The sequence below is a fragment of the Scylla paramamosain genome, chromosome 11, assembly GCF_035594125.1.
Source record: "Scylla paramamosain isolate STU-SP2022 chromosome 11, ASM3559412v1, whole genome shotgun sequence".
Taxonomy (NCBI): domain Eukaryota; kingdom Metazoa; phylum Arthropoda; class Malacostraca; order Decapoda; family Portunidae; genus Scylla; species Scylla paramamosain.
Window position 1 is genome coordinate 456,467 of NC_087161.1, and position 22,506 is coordinate 478,972.

The following is a 22,506-nucleotide window of genomic DNA, read 5'->3' on the forward strand; positions in this document are numbered from 1 at the left end:
CCTACTACCTAACTCATTCTGCTTTTTCGCCCCACCCTTCCCTCCTTTTTCTCTTGCCCTTTTCCATCCCCTCCATCTTTCATCCACCTTTTCCTCAGTTTTCTCTCTTCCCTTCTGCTCCCCCCCCCACCTCTCTCTCTCTCTCTCTCTCTCTCTCTCTCTCTCTCTCTCTCTCTCTCTCTCTCTCTCTCTCTCTCTCTCTCTCTCTCTCTCTCTCTCTCTCTCTCTCTCTCTCTCTCTCTCTCTCTCTCTCTCTCTCTCTCTCTCTCTCTCTCTCTCCTAACCCACAGACCCACAATATGTCCCCCCACAGTATATTTACAAACCACAGGAGCCTCCCACAGAAACAGACTCCCTCCCACATACTCACAAGCCATGGTACATCCACCCACAGCTTCTTGCATAAATACACAATTTTTTTTTATGTAGGAGGAACACTGGCCAAGGGCAACAAAAATCTATTAAAAAAAAATCCCCACTAAGACGCTAGTCCCAAATAGGGTACGAAGTGGTGATAAAAAGTTGAAGGATGAGTGTCTTGAAACCTCCCTCTTGAAGGAGTTCATCATAGGAAGGTGGAAATGCAGAAGCAGGAAGGGAGTTCCAGAGTTTATCTGAGAAGGGGATGAATGAGTGGGAATACTGGTTAACTCTTGCATTACAGAGGTGGACAGAATAAGGGTGAAAGAAGGTGGTCTTGTGCAGTGAGGCTGCAGGAGGAGGGGAGGCATGCAGTTAGCAAGATCAGAAGAGCAGTTAGCATGAAAATAGTGGTAGAAGATAGCAAGAGATGCAACATTCCGGCAATGAGAAAGAGGCTGAAGAGAGTCGATTAGAGAAGAGGAGTTGATGAGATGAGAAGCTTTTGATTCCACCCTGTCTAAAAGAGCGGTTTGAGTGGAAACCCCCAGACATGTGAAGCATACTCCATACGTGGATGGATAAGGTTGTACAGAGTTAGCATCTGGGGGCAATAAGAAAAACTGGCAGAGACATCTCAGAATGCCTAACTTCACAGAAGCTGTTTTAGCTAGACATGAGATGTGAAATTTCCAGTTTAGATTATAAGAAAAGGACAGACTGAGGATGTTCAGTGTAGAAGAGGGGGCCAGTTGAGTGTCATTGAAGAAGAGGGGATAGTTATCTGGAAGGTTGTGTCAAGTTGATAGATAGAGGAATTGAGTTTATGAGGCATTAAACAATACTAAGTTTGCTCTGCCCCAACCAGAAATTTTAGAGAGATCAGAAGTCAGGCGTTCTGTGGCTTTCCTGTGTGAACTGTTTACTTCCTGAAGGGTTGAATTTCTGTGAAAAGACATCCTGAGGAGGGACTGAAGCAATAGGACAAGATATAGATATGGGATTGTGATTGGAGGAGCCCAATAGAGAAGAGAGGGTAACAGCATAAGCAGAAGGATTAGAGGTTAGGAAAAGGTCAAGAATGTTGGGCATATCTCCAAGACGGTCAGGAATACGAGTAGGGTGTTGCACCAATTGCTCTAGGTCATAGAGGATAGCAAAGTTGAAGGCTAGTTCACCAGGATGGTTAGTGAAGGGAGAGGAAAGCCAAAGCTGGTAGTGAACAATCATTGAAGTCTCCAAGAATGGAGACCTCCACAAAAGGGAAGAGAGTCAGAATGTGCTCCACTTTGGAAGTTAGTCAAAGAATTTCTTATAGTCAGAGGAGTTAGGTGAGAGGTATACAGCACAGATAAATTTAGCTTGAGAGTGACTTTGTAGTCCTAGCTAGATGGTGGAAACCTCAGAAGATTCAAGAGCGTTGGCACGAGAGCAGGTTAAGTCATTGCACACATAAACAACATCCAGCTTTGGATTGAAAATGAGGATAGAGAAAGTAGGAGGGAACAGAAAAGGGACTACTGTCAGTTGCCTCAGACACCTGTGTTTCAGTGAGGAAAAGATGAGATTTATCAGAGGAGAGGTGATGTTCTACAGATTGAAAATCAGATCTAAGACTGCGAATGTTGCAGAAATTAATGAAGAAAAAGTTGAGGGGGGTGTCAAGACATTTAAGGTTGATACCAGAAGAGCAGTCTGACCTGGGGACATTTGCGGTCCCCTCCCCAGATGGGGACTCAAAGGCTGGTGTAAGAGTTGCCATGAAGAGGTAACAAGAATGGTGTCTGCCTTGCCCTCTGTTGGTGCCTTTCCTTCAGCACTGACTGTGTTTCAGTAGGAGAAATTATCATGTCTTGCAGAGGTGACAGTACACAGTGTGGAGTGGTGAGAGTGAGTGCAATAGACCAGAGAGTGGTGAGGTGACTGTAGAGGTCCAAGGAGTGGTAACTAACTGCCTCCAGATGGTTTGTTTTCCTGTAAAGCAAAAGAATGATTGTATAGGACATGATGAACAGCATACAGAATGTGTGCGTGCGTGCTTGCATGCGTGCATGTGTGTTCATGCACGTGAGTGTGCTACAGAGAATCAATACCATACAGGGATAAATGGACAAATATATCAAACATTTGTCAGATATTTCCAGAATGTTGTAATATCTGCAGCTGCTCCTCAAGAAAGCTATATGTGATGCATTACTTTGTATTTTTGAGTAATAAATTGAAATTAAAAACTAATGTTTCTCCTATTTGCCACTGAGAATAAAAGAGTACAGAGGGAAGAAAGGAGAAGAAAGTGAGGAGGGGGAATATTGATGTTAAATCTTCATATTAGTGAGGGGCTTGGAAAAAGATCCTGGAAAATTGGAAAAATCCTGGAAAAAAGAGGAGAGATTCACAGTTTAGACAGGATGTCAGTGTTCTGGAGGACATTAATTGTAGGATTCTGATTATTTAATGAAAGGCTTCTTGCATGAAGTAATAAAGTGACTTGGAGGTGATCAGGGGCACTTTTCAGCCCAATAACCCAGGTAACTAAAAAGATATCTGTTGAAAGACTGCATACAAGTCCCAAACTGAGAAATTACAAGATTATTGAAGAATAAGATGGAAGGAAGGGAGAGCAGAATTTTAATAAGTGGATGGGTAATAGTCCATCAATGGACTGTTGCTTCCTGAACAATATGGTGCTCAGTTGTGTTATGTCAGGTAAGAATGAGTTGGTCATGTGTGGCTAACCAACATAGTGTGCTAAAGCCACTTCAGATGGAAAAGTGCAGTAATGAAAATACATGGTCACAAAAGAGACACTACATTTTTACTGTATGATGCACTGAGATTGTCAGCTGTGGGAAGGACATGGCTGATAAGTTCCATACCAGACAACAAACCACAATTTATTGGATTTGTTAGAGGTTTGGGAGACAATGCCATTTTACTCATCTGTACACTCCACCACTCCTATGGGTCTCCTGGAGACAGTGTTGATACTGAGACCTTTTTATCATCACACAGTCTTGGCAGCATTGACAAACTTGTTCTAGCTGGAAGGAATGTGAGCAACATGTGTCTCCATTCATTCTGGTTTCCTCCCACAGTGTTTTCCAGCCATCACTAGCACTTTCATTATTATCTGTAAAGTTGAGGTCAGGCAGCGACAGCTAACAGAAGCTCTACAGGTTGACTGAGAAGAAATATCCTGATTAGAATGGGAACAGTAATGGTAAGTTCAATGGTTACAGTGTTTGGTCAAGTGGCCAAACAGTGTACCAGCATGCATGACTCAACCAAAAGATCATGTGTGAATCCCCAGCTGGGTGGAAACAATATGGGCCTGTCTCCTTTCACACTGCAGCAGATGACCTGTTGTGCTGATCAGACCAGATGAGGAGTATCATCTTTCAAGGCCACATGCTCATCTACACATTCACAGCTGTGCTCAAAACATTTTTTTTTTCTCCTCTTGCACTGACTGCTCTCCTATCATTGTCCACTCATCCTATTAGTGGTATTCTTTGCCTGACATTCTCTCTCTCTCTCTCTCTCTCTCTCTCATCTATTTGTTAAAGTTTGTTTGTCCTTCCTAAAGACCCAACCCTACTAACACTTCCTGGTCTGCTCAATCAGACAACTCTCTTCTTACTCCAGTGCTTTAGATTTCCTCATCCATGTGCCTTACACAGGCACCACATCTTCATTACACTGAATCTCTCCTCCCTTCCTCCCATATTCCATATCTCAAGCTCATGCAACACACTTTTTACCATTATATTGTCAAAACAGCCTTCAACACAATACCAGCTACTCCCACCTCACCTTTCCTACTTAATGAATTCTAAATTTATGTTCTTAATTTCTACATTCTTTCCTCCATTCACACCAATATGCAACTTCTAATTACTTAAAGCAGTTTATCTTCTCATGCAACTTACAATTCGGAACCATGTTCATCCTCATATCAGTGTTATGTAATAACATTAAGGAATACATGACCTACCAGCTATGTTGTATAAGGCCCAGGATGATGCAGCTACTGTTTGGTGCACACTCACTCAGGTGCCTGGTACAGTGCAGCTCAATGGTTTTAACCATTCTCCTTTAGCCATTTCCCTAGAGTGAGAGATTGGTGCCATGTGCAAGTCTCTTCTAGTTGTTTCTGCCCCTTGTACCTTCCTCTGTGACTCCCATCATTTGCAGTTCTACCACAGTTCCATCCATCCAGCTATTCTCCTTCTTGGTCTTCCCCCAACTGGTCTCTTCATGTTTTTTTATCCTATTATTACTTTTGTAATGCATTCCACTCCTGCTCTTCTTGTCACTTCTTCATTTCATAGATGTTCTCTGAGTGATATACCTATTAGCCACCTGAACATTCTCAGCTCTGTTCTTTCCAACTTCTTTTCCATTTTCTCTGCCACACCTAAACCACAAAGGTGATTACTCCACTTACACATCCCACAGTTCACATCTTCCTCTCTCATACATACAAGTCTTCAGTTCCATCCTTTTCACTTGTGCCACATCCATCTCACCTATTACTCACTAGTTCTATCCTCCTGTCACCTGTTGTTCTAAGCTGGCTGTATGGTGTGAGGTGTGAGGTGTGTAGCTGTGTAGCTGTGGCACCCTTCCCACCCCTGCCACAAGGGTTACAAGTATGATGCTAGTAATGTTGTAATGTTTTCATAGTTACACACAGGTACAGTGAACCCTTCATATATAAAAAAAATAAATATCTGGGTGGGGATGATGAGTCTGTTATATCTGGAAATCTGTTCTATCCACTGGCTGTTATAGCAGTCTTTTAGCAAACTCAGGTCATAACATAAAGGGTGTCATTTGGTGATATGTATTCAAATGCTAGTCACTTTAGTGTTGCTGACTTTCTGTTGCATCTGATGAAGATTGTTTTGCTGTATTCAATGGTTGTTTGCTAGGCTCTGAGGGGTTGTTATTTCTGCCTCTGATAATAATCAAGAGCTTGTTGAATGGAAGACTTGCTTGGTAGGCTGAAAAATTTGTGTGTGACACTCACTATACCAGGGTTCACCACATCAAGGGTTCACTGTACTCTGCACTGCTTAACCTTCTCCCTTGCACATTCTGGGCTGAACATGTTGCTGCCTCTCAAAAAAAATATAACTCAAATAGAGATGAGCCAAAAGCTTGAAAATTTAAACTAAAAATAAATAAAGATGTTGACGATGAAATCATAATAGACACTGTTGAAAGGATACATACAATGCCTCACTCTGGTAAAGAACAAAGCACAGATGCTGCCCTGTGTGAGCTGCCAGCACAATTACTTCATCCACAAAGTCAAACTTGTGCAGGACATGTTGCTGTCACCTTGAGGAAAACACTTCTTTATACACAACTCATCACATCACCAGACCTTCACATACCACAATTCTGCAATGATGAAAACCAACTTTACTTGTAGGTCTGGGTTTGCAGGTAATAAATTTTTAAGCAACCTAAAACATCATTATAATATTTTCAACACTCCTTTGCAATTTTGCATACATTACTTAATACTCAATTCAGTTTCTAACTTCATAAAATCACCTACATTTTGTTTGTCACAAGTGTATAGAACAGACAATTATAGTGCGTGAGAAAGTTTAGATTTTTAAACTTGATAAAGAATAAATAAGTGAAAAAAAAAATGAATACTACTACAAGAATTAATAATAGATAAAATAAAAAAAAAATGATAACAACAAATAAATATAAACAAAAAATAATCCATAATTCAGTAAAATCCTCTAATGGTATTCAGAATAAAATAAAACTTGCAGTGTACTGAAGGAAATACAAACTGTGTTAAAAAATCACACAAATTTGTGTGTGTGTGTGTGTGCTTGAGTTTACTGATCTGCATTTGTACAAGTTAATTTTCAATTGTAGTGGCTGGCTCCTAGCATAATCATAATATAATAACAAATAATCATACACACCAAAAAAAAAAAAAAAAAAAAACTAGGAGATAACAAATATTGTAATATCCTACAAATAGGTATATCTTGGAAGCTTTCAGTTATAAACAAAATTTTGGGGCAGCCTGCACAAAAGAAGAACACAATAAAATTTTCTATAAATGAGAGGTACTAAGTGCCATGAAACACACACACATACATACACACACACACATAGAGGAAATGATAAGGAAAAGTAACAAGGTGCTCTTAATAGGTAACTTGAAAACAAAAGGAATTCACTGGGAGGAGATGGAAGTGAAAGAAAATGTCGGGTCATGGAATGAAGTACTTATGCATACCATGAGACAATGGGTGAATGAGCCTACAAGATTCAGAGGAGAAGAAGAACTATCACAGTTGGACTTGATGTTTACAAAAATCCCAGAAAGTAGATCAAGCATACATTGTCTGAGTCCAATGGGAAGATGGGAGCATGTCACAATAGAAACAGTACTACAGGAGGAAACAGTGTTGCACAGGAATGAACAATTTAGTAATGGGAGACAGAACTATGCTGAGGCAAACTTTGCAGAGCTTAAAAAATTTTATGGAAAAAGTAAATGGAATGAGCTATTTGAACGTAAAGTAGTGCAAGAAAAATATGAGATATTTTTGATCAAGTATAGAGAAGGGGTGCAACAGTTTGTGCCAAGTTATAAAGTGAAAACTGAGAAACATGAATGGTATAATGCCAGGTGTGTAGAAGCAAAAAAGAAAAAGGACAGGGCATGGAGGAAAATGATAAAAAAGCTGAACACAAATACTAGGGAAGAATACAGAAAGGCAAGGAAAGAACATGGTATAATAAGAGAAGAAAATAATTTTGAAAGTGACATAGTAAGAAAATGCAAGGAAGAGCCCAAACTCTTCTACAGATATGTAAATGTAAAAAAAAAATAAACATAGGGATGATGTAAACAAGTTAAAAAGGGAAGGAAAAATTTATGAAACTACTGAGATGAGTAAACTGATGAGTAAGAGTTTTCAATCTGTGTTTACAAAGGAAACTGATTTTGTGGCACTGAAAGTGGCATGACAGAATGAGGGAATACAGGAAATACAAGTAAAGAGACAAGAAATCAAGAGACTGCTGGAAGAGCTGGATGTTAGAAAAGCTATGGGACCAGATCAAGTAAATGGATGGATATTAAAAGAATGCAGAGAACAAATGCAGGAACCCATATGGGATATAATTAACAGCTCATTGAAAGAAGGAAAAGTACCTAGGCAATGGAAAAGAGCTAATATAGTCCCAATATAAAAAAGGGGTAATAAAATGAAACCGTTAAATTACAGACCAGTGTCACTAACAAGTATTGTGAGCAAGCTTTGTAAAATAGTAATTAAAGATAGACGAGTGCAATATTTAGGAGATGAAAAGATAATTACAGAACAGCAATTTAGATTCAGGAAAGAAAGACCCTGTGTCACAAATCTACAAAGCTCTTATACAAGAATAATAGACGGAATGCAAGAGGGGGATGGATGGGTTGATGTGGTATACCTGGATTTCAAAAAAGCATTTGATAAAATTTCCCACAAAAGTCTTATGTGGAAGTTAGAGAATGAAGGAGGACTAAAGGGTGCAATACTGAGATAGATGGAGGATTATTTATAAGGGAGGGAAATAAGAACAGAAATCAGAGACACTAATTCAAGTTGGAGTGAAGTGGCAAGTGGGGTACTGCAAGGACCTGTGTTGGCACCCATTATGTTTCAAATATATGTAAATGATATGACGGAGGATCTAAATAGTTATATAAACCTTTTTTTTGCTGATAATGCAAAAATAATTCAAATAATAAAGGATGAAAATGACTGCAAGGAGTTACAAAATGATATTGACAAGATACATGCATGGAGCCACAGATGGAAACTAGAATTTAATGTCAGGAAATGCCACATGTTGGATATAGGAAAAAGTAAAAAGTTACCTTCATGGTATAACAAAATGGGAGGAAAAATAATAACAAAAAGTAATGAAGAAAAAGATTTAGGAGTAATGTTCCAGGGCACACTATCACCTGAAAGGCATGTAAATGAAATATTTGGCTCTACATACATCTTGTTAACAAACATTAGGGTGGCGTTTAACTATTTAGATAAAGAAATGATGAAGAAAATAATAACAAGCATGATATGACTTACTTTCGAATATGCAGTAGTAGTTTGTGTTCCACATAGAAAAAGATATACGGAAATGGAAAGAATACAGAGGATAGTGAAAAAGGTGGTACCAGAACTGAAAGACTTAGCTATGAAGAAAGATTTGAAGAGATGGGATTACCAACACTACGAGAGAAGAGAAAGAGGAGACCTGATGACAATGTACAAATTAGTAAACAATACAGAAAGAATAGACAGAAATTACTTGAGACCACATAAAGAGGGAGGGAGGGAGAGATGGATGAGGGGGCATGGGAAGAAAATAAAGAAGAGTGGATGTTTGAGTGACATAAAAAATACAGCTTCCCGTATCAAATTGTTGAAATCTGGAATGATCTGAAGGATGAGGTGATTGTGGAAAACACTGTACACATGTTTAAAGAGAAACTGGATAAATATGGTTATGGAGACAGGACAAAATGAACTTTGTCTCATCCCCTGTACAATACAACTAAGTAAATACACACACACACACACACACACACACACACACACACACACACACACACACACACAAGGACACAACAGAGTTATAGACACACCATTATCACCATCACTTCATCAAGCATTCTTGTCTCCTTTTAGGGGGCAGGATGGCTCACAAGTTTCTGCCATGGACACATAGTGGTGGGGCACTCCTGGCATGGCCATCCCCAGCGAGAGGGGTGAGGCAGTGTCCACAGTGAACACACTACAAACACATCCTGTGATTTCTGTAAATTTTTATTCATCTTAATCCCTAATGACAGATCTGAAAGGGGTTTGTATGCAGTCTCATGTGTTAAAATAATGTAAATGGCCTTAATATGAATATATACATAAATATGAATGCATTTCTTGAATATGTACATCTCCGAGTTGTTTTACTGTTCTGGTGTATATGAGATTATGCATAGTAAAAAAATGGAGAGCCAAAGTACTGAATTTTCATGTCACAACCAAATTTTTGGTATATTCAAAGAAGCATTTAGTAACCAGTGGATGACTAGTAGTGCTGTCATTTTTAATCCAATAAGGAATTTTTCTGTACTTGAAATTTTACTCCAAGTGACTCATCTATAGACCTGTAAACCAGGCAAAGATCCTCCATGAAGGGCAACTGAGGCAAGACATCACATATGTCTCTCACCAGCAATACAAGTACAGAAGGGATCCTGGTCTTGTCATTCCATCCCTTTCAACCAAGGAGGGAGTACAGTGGTGGTATTTTCCCCATCTGCCAATGCAATGTGTGGCTGAGATTTGCAAAGACATCTGTATGCATGTGCATACCAAGCTGATTACAGAGGTGCCAGAATGATAAAACCCAATAAAGTGGTACTGCAAAATGATACTGTATTAATATCTGTGAAGGCAGAGGGTGGGTAATGGAGCAGATACTGGTATGGCCAATGTGAAAGCAAAATAAGATAAGATTTGAAACTGACTGATATTTTCATAAACAAGGAACAATAAGTGATGCACAGTATTTGGATGACTGGCAAAATGTCATAAATAATGAAGATTTCTGACTAATTGTCTGTAGGTGGCAGAATATTGGCAGATCCATCTGGCTAGATTCCCGCGCACACTTGCTCACTAGTTGTAAGTTCCCAAGTGATCGATGGAATGTTCCTCAAGCAGCATTCAGCTGCAAGACTTTATGCCTTATTTGAAATGAAAGAACCTAGAATAATTACTTGCCCAATTCAATCTGTGGGGATGAAGACAGTGCTGTGTGGGTTTGAAAAACAATCTTTTAAGGTGTGTAACTGTCCATGGCTTTATTCTACTATCTCATCTCTCTCTCTCTCTCTCTCTCTCATATGCATCTTTATTTTTAAAGCTGTAAAGATACTCATATCACAAAAATATCTGGTACAGTACAAGACATAGCTGGTTTATGTGAATGCAACAACATTAGCACAAAGAATTAGATATATACATGTCTTGTGACATCTCATGCCTTGAATAACCTGGCCATTATTAATCACTTTTGCCTCTAACATTACACAAGTGTTGGTAGGTCAGTGACACAATGCCACACGACATGAGTGTTGGTGGTTTAGTGACACAGCACCACAACTAAAACTTTACAGTCCCTAATTTCCACATGAGCATTCCCCACTTGCCGGGTGGTAAGACTGTTTTTTAAATAAAAGTCCAAATTTATCATATTTCATGTGCCTATTTCCTTAGTGCTACTTACTATATGTTTGTACAATGAATCCATGAGGGTGTACAGTGCATTACAACCACACCCACAGTGTTCCTATCAAAGTCTCTTCTTCATGCCAGGGTGATGCCTGCTAAAGTGTTGGGCAAGATGACTCTTGCGAGAAAAACCTTTGCCACATTTATGACACTTGTGTTTCTTATCAAGTGTGTGAATTTTTATGTGTCTCAGAAGGTTAGATCTCCACCTAAACTGAATGCCACACCAAATACACTCAAATTCCTTCACATCAGAATGCACCCTAGAGTGCTGCAGCATGCTCTTCTTGTTCACAAATCCTTTCCCACACTCGTCACACTTGAACCTCTTCCGTGAAATATTGGAGCCAGAGGACACCTTGCGTTTGGTGTTCTTGACAACCTTCTTGGGAGTAATGGTGTTGGTCTGTTTTGGTGCAGTGTGGACAACCTCCTTTGAGGCACTGTCATGGCAGGTCCTCATGTGGTGGATGAGGAGAGGCTTAATACTGAAATATTTCCCACATACAGTGCAAATATGTCTTACCATTTTCTTCTTCTGGCCATGACGTTTCAAGTGTCGCCTGAGGTTATTCCTCCATTTGAACTGAAAGCCGCACAGTTCACACTCATACTCTCTCACGTCAGAATGCACCTTGCCATGTTGCAGGAAGCACGCCCTTGTTGAAAACTCCTTTCCACATATTTCACATTTATATTCTTTCACTCCTAAATGCAATAATTTATGTGCTCTGAGATCAATCTTTCTGTAGAATCGTTTATTACACTCCTCACATTCATAATTTTTAGGAGTTTTGTGCTTGTCCAAGTGTTGGTTCAGCTTGCTCTCACTCAAGAACACTTCCTCACACTTTTCACAACAGAAGACAGTCACTCCTCGGTGCGACAGAGAATGCTGCACATGCCTGCTGCTGCTGTTCAGGATTTCCCCACACTCATCACACACAAATCTCCTGGTTTCCTCCATCCTGGCCTCCACCTATGCTTACACACAGTCACACACACACACACACACACACACACACACACACACACACACACACACACACACACACCACACACACACACACACACAACTCACTGTCAAGTGTGGTGGCTCCACATGTGATGTGGAACACACTTGGGGCAATGACCCCTTCTGACACACTACACACTGAGCAGCAAAGTGGGCCACTTTATCACAGACCACATCATTCTTCCAAGTGAACACCAACAACTCCTTTACAACAGTCTGGGTGGGCAAGCAGGTGAAGTGTGCAGCCAACTGGAGTTGTGAACTGCTGCTGTTATGGGCCACGCTCACTGGTGGTGGTGGTAGTGCTGGAATAACTGCCTGCTGCAATGCTGGCCAACTCTTTCCTCCTTTCCAAAGCCTGAAAAAAAAAAAAAAAAGCATTACATATTTGTAAAACCCCAAATGATGAGTCAACCCTTCCTGCCTACTCTGTGCAAGCAACAATCATTATAAAGCACCATCATCACCAACAACCACATTCAGTCACTGCTAGTATAAATGAGCAAGCCAAACTTTGGAAATTCATAAATCCTGAGAATTAGGTAGTGTTACAATGGCAGGGAAACAGTTGTAGTGACTGTGTGTGTGTGAAGTATTAGTATGAGTTTTGAGAAGTGTTGCTGGAGATTGCTGCTGGTGGGAAAGTGATGCTCAGATGACCTTGAGTAGATGTCACTGATTGGATGCTGTGCCTGAAAGTGGTGACCAATCAGTGATGATTCAATGTATTAAAAAGCCTCGCAGGAAGCCGGGAGTTGGTCTCTCCATGGTGTTTCATTCCACATCACCTCCGTGTCATGCTGTGGGTCAAAGTCATGCCTTCCTTGACTGTGTTTGTGTCATTTGTGTGTCATGCCTTCCTTGATTGTGTTTATGTCATATGTGTGTGTCCTCAGCCACACACCATACGTATTGGGATGCCAAGCTCTTCTCCCCTTGAGCAGCTGTGTGGAAGTTGTGCTGGTGTGGGTTTATCATGCCCACACCTAGCCTTGTGTGTTTTGTGTAGTTGGCCAGGTGACTCTGCCTCTTCTTCTCCATTTACTTTATTTATTTTTTATGTAAGAGACCCACTGGCCAAGGGCAACAAAAATTGAGGAAAAAAGTCTACTCATTGCCAGTTTCCACAGATGTCAGATAAGAGAGAGAGAGAGAGAGAGAGAGAGAGAGAGAGAGAGAGAGAGAGAGAGAGAGAGAGAGAGAGAGAGAGAGAGAGAGAGAGAGAGAGAGAGAGAGAGAGAGAGAGAGAGAGAGAGAGAGAGAGAGAGAGAGAGAGAGAGAGAGAGAGAGAGAGAGAGAGAGAGAGAGAGAGAGAGAGAGAGAGAGAGAGAGAGAGAGAGAGAGAGAGAGAGAGAGAGAGAGAGAGAGAGAGAGAGAGAGAGAGAGAGAGAGAGAGAGAGAGAGAGAGGCTAAATGTCTTGAAACCTCCCTCTTGAAAGAGTCCAAGTCATAGGAAGGGGAAAATACAGAAGCAGGCAGGGATTTTCAGAGTTTATCAGAGAAAGGGATGAATAATTGAGAATACTGGTTAACTCTTGCATTAGAGGTGGACAGAACAGGGGTGAGAAAAGGAAGAAAGTCTTGTGCAATGAAGCTGTGGGAGGAGGGGAGGCATGCAGTTAGCAAGATCAGAAGAGCAGTTAGTGTGAAAATAGCTGTAGAAGACAGCAAGAAATGTAATATTGCAGCAATGAGAAAGAAGACAGTCAGTTAGAGGAGAGGAATTGATAAAGACAAAAAGCTTTTGATTCCACTCTGTCTAAAAGTGGTATGAGTGGACTCCCACCAAATATGAGAAGCATATTTCATACATGGACAGATAAGGTCCAAGTATATTGTTAGAAGCTTGTGGGGATGAGAGAAACTGATGGAGATGACTCAGAATGCCTAACTTCATAGAATCTGTTTTAGATAGACATGAGATGTGAAGTTTCCAGTTTAGATTATAAGTAAAGGACAGACCAAGGGAAAGAAGAGGGGAACAGTTGGGTGTCTTTGGAGAAGAGGGGATAGTTCTCTAGAAGGTTGTGTTGAGTTGATAGATGGAGGAATTGAGTTTTGAGGCATTGAACAATACTAAATTTGCTCTGCCCCAATCTGAAATTTTAGAGAGATCAGAAGTCAGGTGTTCTATGGCTTTTTTGAATGAGCTGTTTAAATCAACACAATGCCTCCTCAAGTCACCCTGATTAGCAAAGGCAAAACGTCAGAGGCACCTCTGCTCTGGGGGATCCTGAGGAGGGATTAGATTAGAGGGACAAGATACAAATAAGAAATTGTGACTGGAAGAGCTCAATGGAGATCAGGTGACAGCATAAGCAGAAGGTTTAGAGGTGAGGAAAAGGTTAAGAATATTGGGTATATCTCCAAGATGGTCAGGAATATGAGAAGAGTGTTGCACCAGTTGCTCTAAGTCATGGAGGATAGCAAAGTTAAAGGCTAGTTCACCAAGATGGTCAGTGAAGGGAGAGAAAAGCCAAAGCTGGTGGTGAACATTGAAGTCTCCAAGAATGGAGATCTCCATGAAAGGGGAGAGTCTACTTTGGAATTTAGGAAGTAAAAGAATTTTTTATAGTCAGAGGAGTTATGTGAGAGATATACAGCACAGACAAATTTAGTTTAGGAGTGACTCTGTAGTAGTAGCCAGATGGTGGATAATTCAGAAGATTCAAGAGTGTTGGCACGAGAGCAGATTAAATCATTGAGCACATAGACGCAACATTCAGCTTTGGATTGAAAATGAGGATAGAGAAAGTAGGATGGAACAAAAAAGGAGCTGCTGTCATTTGCCTCAGACACCTGTGTTTCAGTGAGGAAAAGAAGATGAGGTCTAGTAGAGGAGAAGTGGTGTTCTACAAATTGAAAATTAGATCCAAGGCCACAAATGTTGCAGAAGTTAATGAAGAAAAAGCTGAGGGGGGTGTCAAGACACTTAAGGTCAGTACCAGAAGAGCAGTCTGACTTGGGGACATTTGTGGTCTCCTCCACAGATGGGGACTCTGAGGCTGGTGAAGGAGTCGCCATATTGAATTTATAATTTTGAGTGAAGGTTTTTTTTTTTATGTAGGAAGGACACTGGCCAAGGGCAACAAAAATCCAATAAAAAAATATGCCCACCGAAATGCCAGTCCCATAAAACGGTCAAAGCAGTGGTCAAAAATTGATGAATAAGTGTCTTGAAACCTCCCTCTTGAAGGAATTCAAGTCATAGGAAGGTGGAAATACAGAAGCAGGCAGGGAGTTCCAGAGTTTACCAGAGAAAGGGATGAATGATTGAGAATACTAGTTAACTCTTGCATTAGAGAGGTGGACAGAATAGGGGTGAGAGAAAGAAGAAAGTCTTGTGCAGCGAGGCCACGGGAGGAGGGGAGGCATGCAGTTAGCAAGATCAGAAGAGCAGTTAGCATGAAAATAGTGGTAGAAGACAGCTAGATATGCAACCTTGCGGAGGTGAGAGAGAGGCTGAAGACAGTCAGTTAGAGGAGAGGAGTTGATGAAACGAAAAGCTTTTGATTCCACCCTGTCTGAAGAAGAGGGGATAGTTGTCTGGAAGGTTGTGTCGAGTTGATAGATGAAGGAATTGAGTTTTTGAGGCATTGAACAATACCAAGTTTGCTCTGCCCCAATCAGAAATTTTAGAAAGATCAGAAGTCAAGCGTTCTGTGGCTTCCCTGCGTGAAATGTTTACCTCCTGAAGGGTTGGATGTCTATGAAAAGACGTGGAAAAGTACAGGGTGGTATCATCAGCGTAGGAGTGGATAGGACAAGAAGTTTGGTTTAGAAGATCATTAATGAATAATAAGAAGAGAGTGGATGACAGGACAGAACCCTGAGGAACACCACTGTTAATAGATTTAGGAGAAGAACAGTGACTGTCTACCACAGCAGCAATAGAACGGTCAGAAAGGAAACTTGAGATGAAGTTACAGAGAGAAATAGAAACCGTAGGATGGTAGTTTGGAAATCAAAGTTTTGTGCCAGACTCTATCAAAAGCTTTTGATATGCCCAAGGCAACAGCAAAAGTTTCACCAAAATCTCTAAAAGAGGATGACCAAGACTCAGTAAGGAGAGCCAGAAGATCACCAGTAGAGCGGCCTTGATGGAACCCATATTGGCGATCAGATAGAAGGTTGTGAAGTGATAGATGTTTAAGAATCTTCCTGTTGAGAATAGATTAAAAAACTTTAGATAGGCAGGAAATTAAAGCAATAGGATGGTAGTTTGAGGGATTAGAACGGTCACCAGGTTGAACAGGAACAGGAACAGGAACAGGTTGAATGTAGGCAAACTTCCAGCAAGAAGGAAAGGAAGATGTTGAAAGACAGAGCTGAAAGAGTTTGACTAGGCAAGGTGCAAGCACGGAGGCACAGTTTTGGAGGACAATAAGAGGGACCCCATCAGGTCCATAAGCCTTCCGAGGGTTTAGGCCAGCAAGGGCATGGAAAACATCATTGCGAAGAATTTTAATAGGTGGTATGAAGTAGTCAGAGGATGGAGGAGAGGGAGGAACAAGCTCAGAATCGTCCAAGGTAGAGTTTTTAGCAAAGGTTTGAGAGAAGAATTCAGCTTTAGAGATAGATGTGATAGCAGTGGTGCCATCTGGTTGAAATAGAGGAGGGAAAGAAGAAGCATAGTTATTGGAGATATTTTTGTCTAGATGCCAGAAGTCACGAGGGGAGTTAGATCTTGAAAGGTTTTGACATTTTCTGTTAATGAAGGAGTTTTTGGCTAGTTGGAGAACAGACTTGGCATGGTTCTGGGCAGAAATATAAAGTGCATGAGATTCTGGTGATGGAAGGCTTAAGTACCTTTTGTGGGCCATGAGAACAAGCTGTGTTAAACCAAGGTTTAGAAGGTTTAGGTCGAGAAAAAGAGTGAGGAATGTACGCCTCCATGCCAGACACTATCACCTCTGTTATGCGCTCAGCACACAAAGACGGGTCTCTGACACGGAAGCAGTAGTCCTTCCAAGGAAAATCAGCAAAATACCTCCTCAGGTCCCCCCAACTAGCAGAGGCAAAATGCCAGAGGCACCTTCACTTAGGGGATCCTGAGGAGGGATTGGAGTGATAGATAAAGATAAAGATATGAGATTGTGATTGGAGGAGCCCAACGGAGAGGAAAGGGTGACAGCATAAGCAGAAGGATTAGAGGTCAGGAAAAGGTCAAGAATGTTGGGCATATCTCCAAGACAGTCAGGAACACGAGTAGGGTGTTGCACCAATTGCTCTAGGTCATGGTGGATAGCAAAGTTGTAGGCTAGTTCACCAGGGTGGTCAGTGAAGGGAGAGGAAAGCCAAAGCTGGTGGTGAACATTGAAGTCTCCAAGAATGGAGATCTCTGCAAAAGGGAAGAGGGTCAGAATGTGCTCTACTTTGGAAGTTAAGTAGTCAAAGAATTTCTTATAGTCAGAGGAGTCAGGTGAGAGGTATACAGCACAAATAAATTTAGTATGAGAGTGACTCTGTAGTTGTAGCCAGATGGTGGAAAACTCGGAAGATTCAAGAGCGTGGGCACGAGAGCAGGTTAAGTCATTGCATACATAAACGCAGCATCCAGCTTTGGATCGAAAATGAGGATAGAGAAAGTAGGAGGGTACAGAAAAGGGGCTACTGTCAGTTGCCTTAGACACCTGAGTTTCGGTGAGGAAAAGAAGATGAGGTTTAGAAGAGGAGAGGTGGTGTTCTACAGATTGAAAATGAGATCTTAGACCGTGAATGTTGCAGAAGTTAATGAAGAAAAAGTTGGGGGTGTCAAGACACTTAGGGTCGTCGACAGAAAGGCAGTCCGACCTGGGGACATTTATGGTCCCCTCCCCAGATGGGGACTCCGAGGCTGGTGTAGGAGTCGCCATGATGATTTTAAAATTTTTGAGTGAAAGGTGTGTGTGTTATTAGGTGCTTGTAGTTTTGTGTGGAGGAAGAGAGTTGTCTTTAGAGGGCAGGCTGTGACTGCCCCCTTGTGTTGTGAGACACAAAGGGAAATGTTCAGTGAGGTCACAGCTGGGTTAAATGATAAGTTCACAGCACCCCCTGAACAGTGCTTTAGACCTCACTGAGAGTAATTATCATTTCGGCAGGTGTCTGCTGCTGAAGTGTGAGTGTAATTAGGTGCATGTAGTTTTGTGTGAAGGAAGAGAATTATCTTTAGAGGGTAGGCTGTGACTGACCCCTTGTGTTGTGAGACAGAGTTCAGTGTTGGGGCTGTTGCTGGGTTATTGATAAGTTCACACCACACCCTAATTCAGTGCTTCAAGTCTCACTGGAATTATTGTTTTGGCTGGTATCTACTGCCTCCTGGTGTAGGGAGTGGTACCTATGGTGACCTGCAAGTCACAAGGTAACTGTGTCCTGTTCTCTAGTGGTGAAACATACATCTGTGCTGTGCATGTTAGTTTTTGCATGTCCTTGTCTTGCACTCCACTACCACACCAATCCCAGTGAGTTGCTTCCACCTGCACTGTGGCGCCTGGTGATGGAGTGAGTGCTGCCCTGACTACTGCTGCCTGCGTGTGAGTTGCTACCTGCCTGGCTAAGAGTGTTACTGGTGGCTGGCTGGCTGTGGGCAGCGGTGTAGATGGTGGGTGCCACAACTTGACCATAGGTAAGTGTTGGACTATGATTGAATGTGGATCTGAATAAGTTTTGGTAATTGTCTAGAGTCCTTACCGGGCCTTATTACTGGTCTATTCACTTCAATTCTTTTACACATACCTTCACATGCACCTAAAACATCATTTTAAAGTGGGGGACAAATGCCCCCTTCCCTCTAGTCGGTTAGGTTAGGTTAGGTTAGGTTAGGTTAGGTTAAGTTAGGTTAGGTTAGGGTTAGGTTAGGTTAGGTTAGGTTAGGTTTTAGGTGCATGTGAAGGTATGTGTAAAAGAATTGAAGTGAATAGACCAGTAATAAGGCCCGGTAAGGACTCTAGACAATTACCCTAACCTAACCTAACCTAACCTAACCTAACCGACTAGAGGGAAGGGGGCATTTGTCCCCCACTTTAAAATGATGTTTTAGGTGCATGTGAAGGTATGTGTAAAAGAATTGAAGTGAATAGACCAGTAATAAGGCCCGGTAAGGACTCTAGACAATTACCTAAGTTTTTAGCAAACCCACCTGCCTTTTTAACAACATTTGATGAGATGATGGAACTTTAATGAAGTGTCTATTGTGACCCTGAGATATGTGGCTGTAATTAATTGGTGTGTTATCAATATAATACACACTATTGTTTCCCAATAAATTTTCTTTATCCAACAGTCTCCTTAGCACTATAGACTTAGAAGTGTTCATTTCCAAACCCGATGATGATGAAATGCGACATTAATGTCTTCCTGACAGTATATAATAAGAATGACAGTGCCTTGAGCCAGTGTTTACTTGAGCCACCTGTTGTTCTGCCGCCTGCCTCCCTCCCTGCCGCCTACCCCTGCCTGCTGGTGCTGGTGGGAGGCGGGAGGAGTGCTGCACTATCCAGTCAGGTCAAGACAGCCGCACACACACACACACACACACACACAAATGAAAGGGAGGAGATTACTGCTTGGCTGCTTGACTATGATTTTGATCTTGATCTCGACGGTACAGGTGGCACAGGATCACTCCTGAGCCAGTCCTTTGGATCGGCAACTCCTGTAGAAGGGAAAAAAAAAAAAAGAGAAACGAACAGCATCCTCTATCCTAATTGTTCATACATCTGGCACGCCACATTCTCTCCAGAAACTCTTTCAACACCTCAATCATCCTTTCATTCGCCTCTCTACACAGTCCCAGCAACAACACCATCTATTCCTTTCCTGTCTTCTCCACTCTTTCATTCCTATCATGCCCTAACTCAGTCAGTATCACTTGCATCATCTCATTCCTGTCTCTGGCATACTTCACTCACTCCAGCACCACATGTTCCACCGTCTCATCCTCTCCCATGTCACACATCTGGCACACTTTGCTGCCGGACTCAGACCACCTGTAACTCCTTGCATTCACATCCATACACTGTGCCCTCGCTCGGAAGAGGAGATTACCGCCCAGGCTTTCATCATACCACCTTTCATACTTCGGGGCCTCTTTCTCCTTGTACCATTCCAGGGTCTTCTTTCTTTTCACCTCATTCTTCCATTCATTCAGTCCCACACATTTCACTTCTTTGTCTATCTCATTCTTCCATTTTCTCACATCCCATTCAGCTCCCACTCTGCACCCTCTTGTTACCACCCATTCACGCTCATTTTGATTCCTCCCAGCCATTCTTATCGCCCACACAACTTGCAATCCATTCTTGTCTGTCAATCTCATGTACCTCTTCCTCCATTTGCTTCCACTTTCATTCCACAGGTACACCTTCCTTGCTATTCTTGCGTCCTCCATTCTCTCAACCCTAATCTTGTACCTAAGCGTGGCTTTTGTGAGTCTTTCCCTAAAGGTGCTCCATCCCATATCATCTCTCAAGGCTTCTACTGCTGTGTACCTCGGTGCACTCAGTGCCATCCTTGCTACTCTATTCTGGCCCACTTCTAACTTATTAATTTCACTTTCATTCCATGCAATCACATCCATACCATGCATTATACTTGGCACAGCCACACTCTTCCACACTTCTCTCAACACATCATACTCGCTCTCATCCTTGCCGCGCTTCCCAGTCGACCTACCAACTGGTTTACCATACTTATCTTTTCATTCTTTGCCTTTGCACACCCACTAGGACTCATCCACATCCCTAAGTACTTGTATTTTTGCACCTGTTTCAACTCATTCTCTCCAAGTCTCCATACCACATTACTTTCATCCTCTTACCTATTCACAATCATTACCTTGCTTTTCTCAATGCTAAACCTTACTCCAGTCTTTTCCATACCCATCCACAACATCCAACAAATTTTGAAGCTCATCTGCCGCTTCACTCATAACAACTACATCTGCATAAAGAAGCACACATACTTTATCATTCCCCACACTTACCTCTACATTCATTCTTCTCATTCTAGCTGCTAACTCCTCTGTACACAGGCCAAAAAGGGTTGGTGACAATATACAGCCTTGCCTAACTCCTCTCTCACTCTTCACCCAGTCTGTTTCTGTCTCCTAGTCTGTATCTAGCTCTTGTGTCCACATAGATACTTTGCACTATGCTAACTATCTTTGCACTCAATCCAATCTTTTCTAAGACTCTACCTAGCATTTCTCTGTTCACTCTATCATAAGCTTTCTCTATATCCAGAAAACCTAGGTACAATTTACTCCCATCCTTCTTTTTCTTCTCAATAATTTCATTCACCACAAACATATTGTCCTCAGCTCTCCTATCCACACGAAATCCATTCTGTTCTTCACTCAGCACTCCAGCTCTCTCAATCCATTTACACAGTCTCTCATCCAACAATGCATTGAAAATTTTACCTATTGTACTCATTAATGCAATTGGTCTGGAGTTTTTCAACTCATTCTTACTCCTAAAAGTGATGATGGTGATCTTGATCTTAATATTTATTCTATAGGTGGCTTAGGAATCCAGGATTACTCCTAAGCCAGGCCTTTGTATAGGCAGCTCCTGTAGGAGGGAAAGAAAGGGCAAACAGAAAAACAAACAGTATCTTTTGTACCCCTAGTTCTTAAGTCTAGCACACTACATTTTCTCCAGAAACACTTTCACAACCTCAATAATCCTTTCATTCGTCTCACCCCTGTTTCTGGCATACCTCACACACTCCAACATCACATGCTCTGCCGTCTCATTCTCTCCCATGTCACACATCTGGCACACTTTGTTGCAGAACTCAGACCATCTGTAACTTCTTGCATTCACATTTAAATACTGTGCCCTCGCTCAAAAAAGATCACCACCGAAGCTTCCCTGATACCACTTTTCATAAATTAAAAGGAGAAACAGTGTTGAAAACTCGGTTAATTATCTCTGTGGCATTTGAAAATAGTCTTGCATAATCTGTGGGTTTTTCTTTATTTGTATCTTACTTCTTAATGAAAACAAATGTCAGAATCTAACTACGTAGTTCATCCCCTTGTGACCTTTGACATCTAGTCCAACAAATATATGAACAGACTTGCACTGTCGACATCCCAAACATTAATCTATCCATCCATCCAGCCAGTAATTCATCCTGCAGTAATTAATCCATCTATCCATCCAACCAGCCAGTCAGTCAGCCAACCAATAATTCATCCAACCAGCCTGCCAACCAGACATCTATCCACCTATCCATCCACCCATCCATAGAGCTAGCCAGCCATCCATCCACCTATCCATCCATCCAGCCAGTCAGTCATTCATCCATCCGTCCAACCAGCTATCCAACCATCCATCCATCCAGTCAACCAGCTAGTCGGCCGTCCGTCCATCCATCCAATCATCCATCCATCCAGCCAGTATACCAGTATGCCAGCCAGTCAACCATTCATCCATCCATCCATCTAGGCATCCAGCCATTCAACCATCCAACCAGTCATCCATCTATTCAGCTACCCATCCAGTCATCCATTCATCCAGCCAACTAGCCAGCCAGCCGATAGTTCTCCATGCTGTCATTGCTTAGCAAGGAAAGAACAATAAAATATGACGTGTATAAGTCCATTATTATTTGTTGGCGCATACAGCGATCGCTAACTACCCACCGAGAGAGAGAGAGAGAGAGAGAGAGAGAGAGAGAGAGAGAGAGAGAGAGAGAGAGAGAGAGAGAGAGAGAGAGAGAGAGAGAGAGAGAGAGAGAGAGAGAGAGAGAGAGAGAGAGAGAGAGAGAGAGAGAGAGAGAGAGAGAGAGAGAGAAGGATGAAGTTTC

General features: G+C 41.7%; 1 protein-coding gene across 11 annotated transcripts; it reads right to left on the reverse strand.

Annotated features, from left to right (window-relative positions):
- Positions 1 to 163: 163 nt before the first annotated feature.
- On the reverse strand, positions 164 to 22,485 carry LOC135104731 (zinc finger protein ZFP2-like). Of its 11 annotated transcripts, XR_010270523.1 has the most exons (6): positions 21,113 to 22,485; positions 19,094 to 19,345; positions 11,779 to 12,070; positions 9,047 to 9,217; positions 5,599 to 5,769; positions 164 to 2,334 (listed from the first exon to the last, which is right to left on the reverse strand). XR_010270523.1 is itself a non-coding variant. In XM_064012272.1 (3 exons), the coding sequence occupies exon 3, from the start codon at positions 11,662 to 11,664 to the stop codon at positions 10,759 to 10,761; it is 906 nt and encodes a 301-aa protein (XP_063868342.1). In that variant the 5' UTR covers positions 11,665 to 12,070; positions 19,254 to 19,345; positions 21,164 to 22,484; the 3' UTR covers positions 10,241 to 10,758. The 11 variants fall into 11 exon arrangements, 8 of the variants coding, with proteins under 8 accessions (XP_063868342.1, XP_063868337.1, XP_063868341.1 ...); XR_010270524.1 differs by lacking the exon at positions 9,047 to 9,217; XR_010270525.1 differs by lacking the exons at positions 5,599 to 5,769; positions 9,047 to 9,217.
- Positions 22,486 to 22,506: the final 21 nt, after the last annotated feature.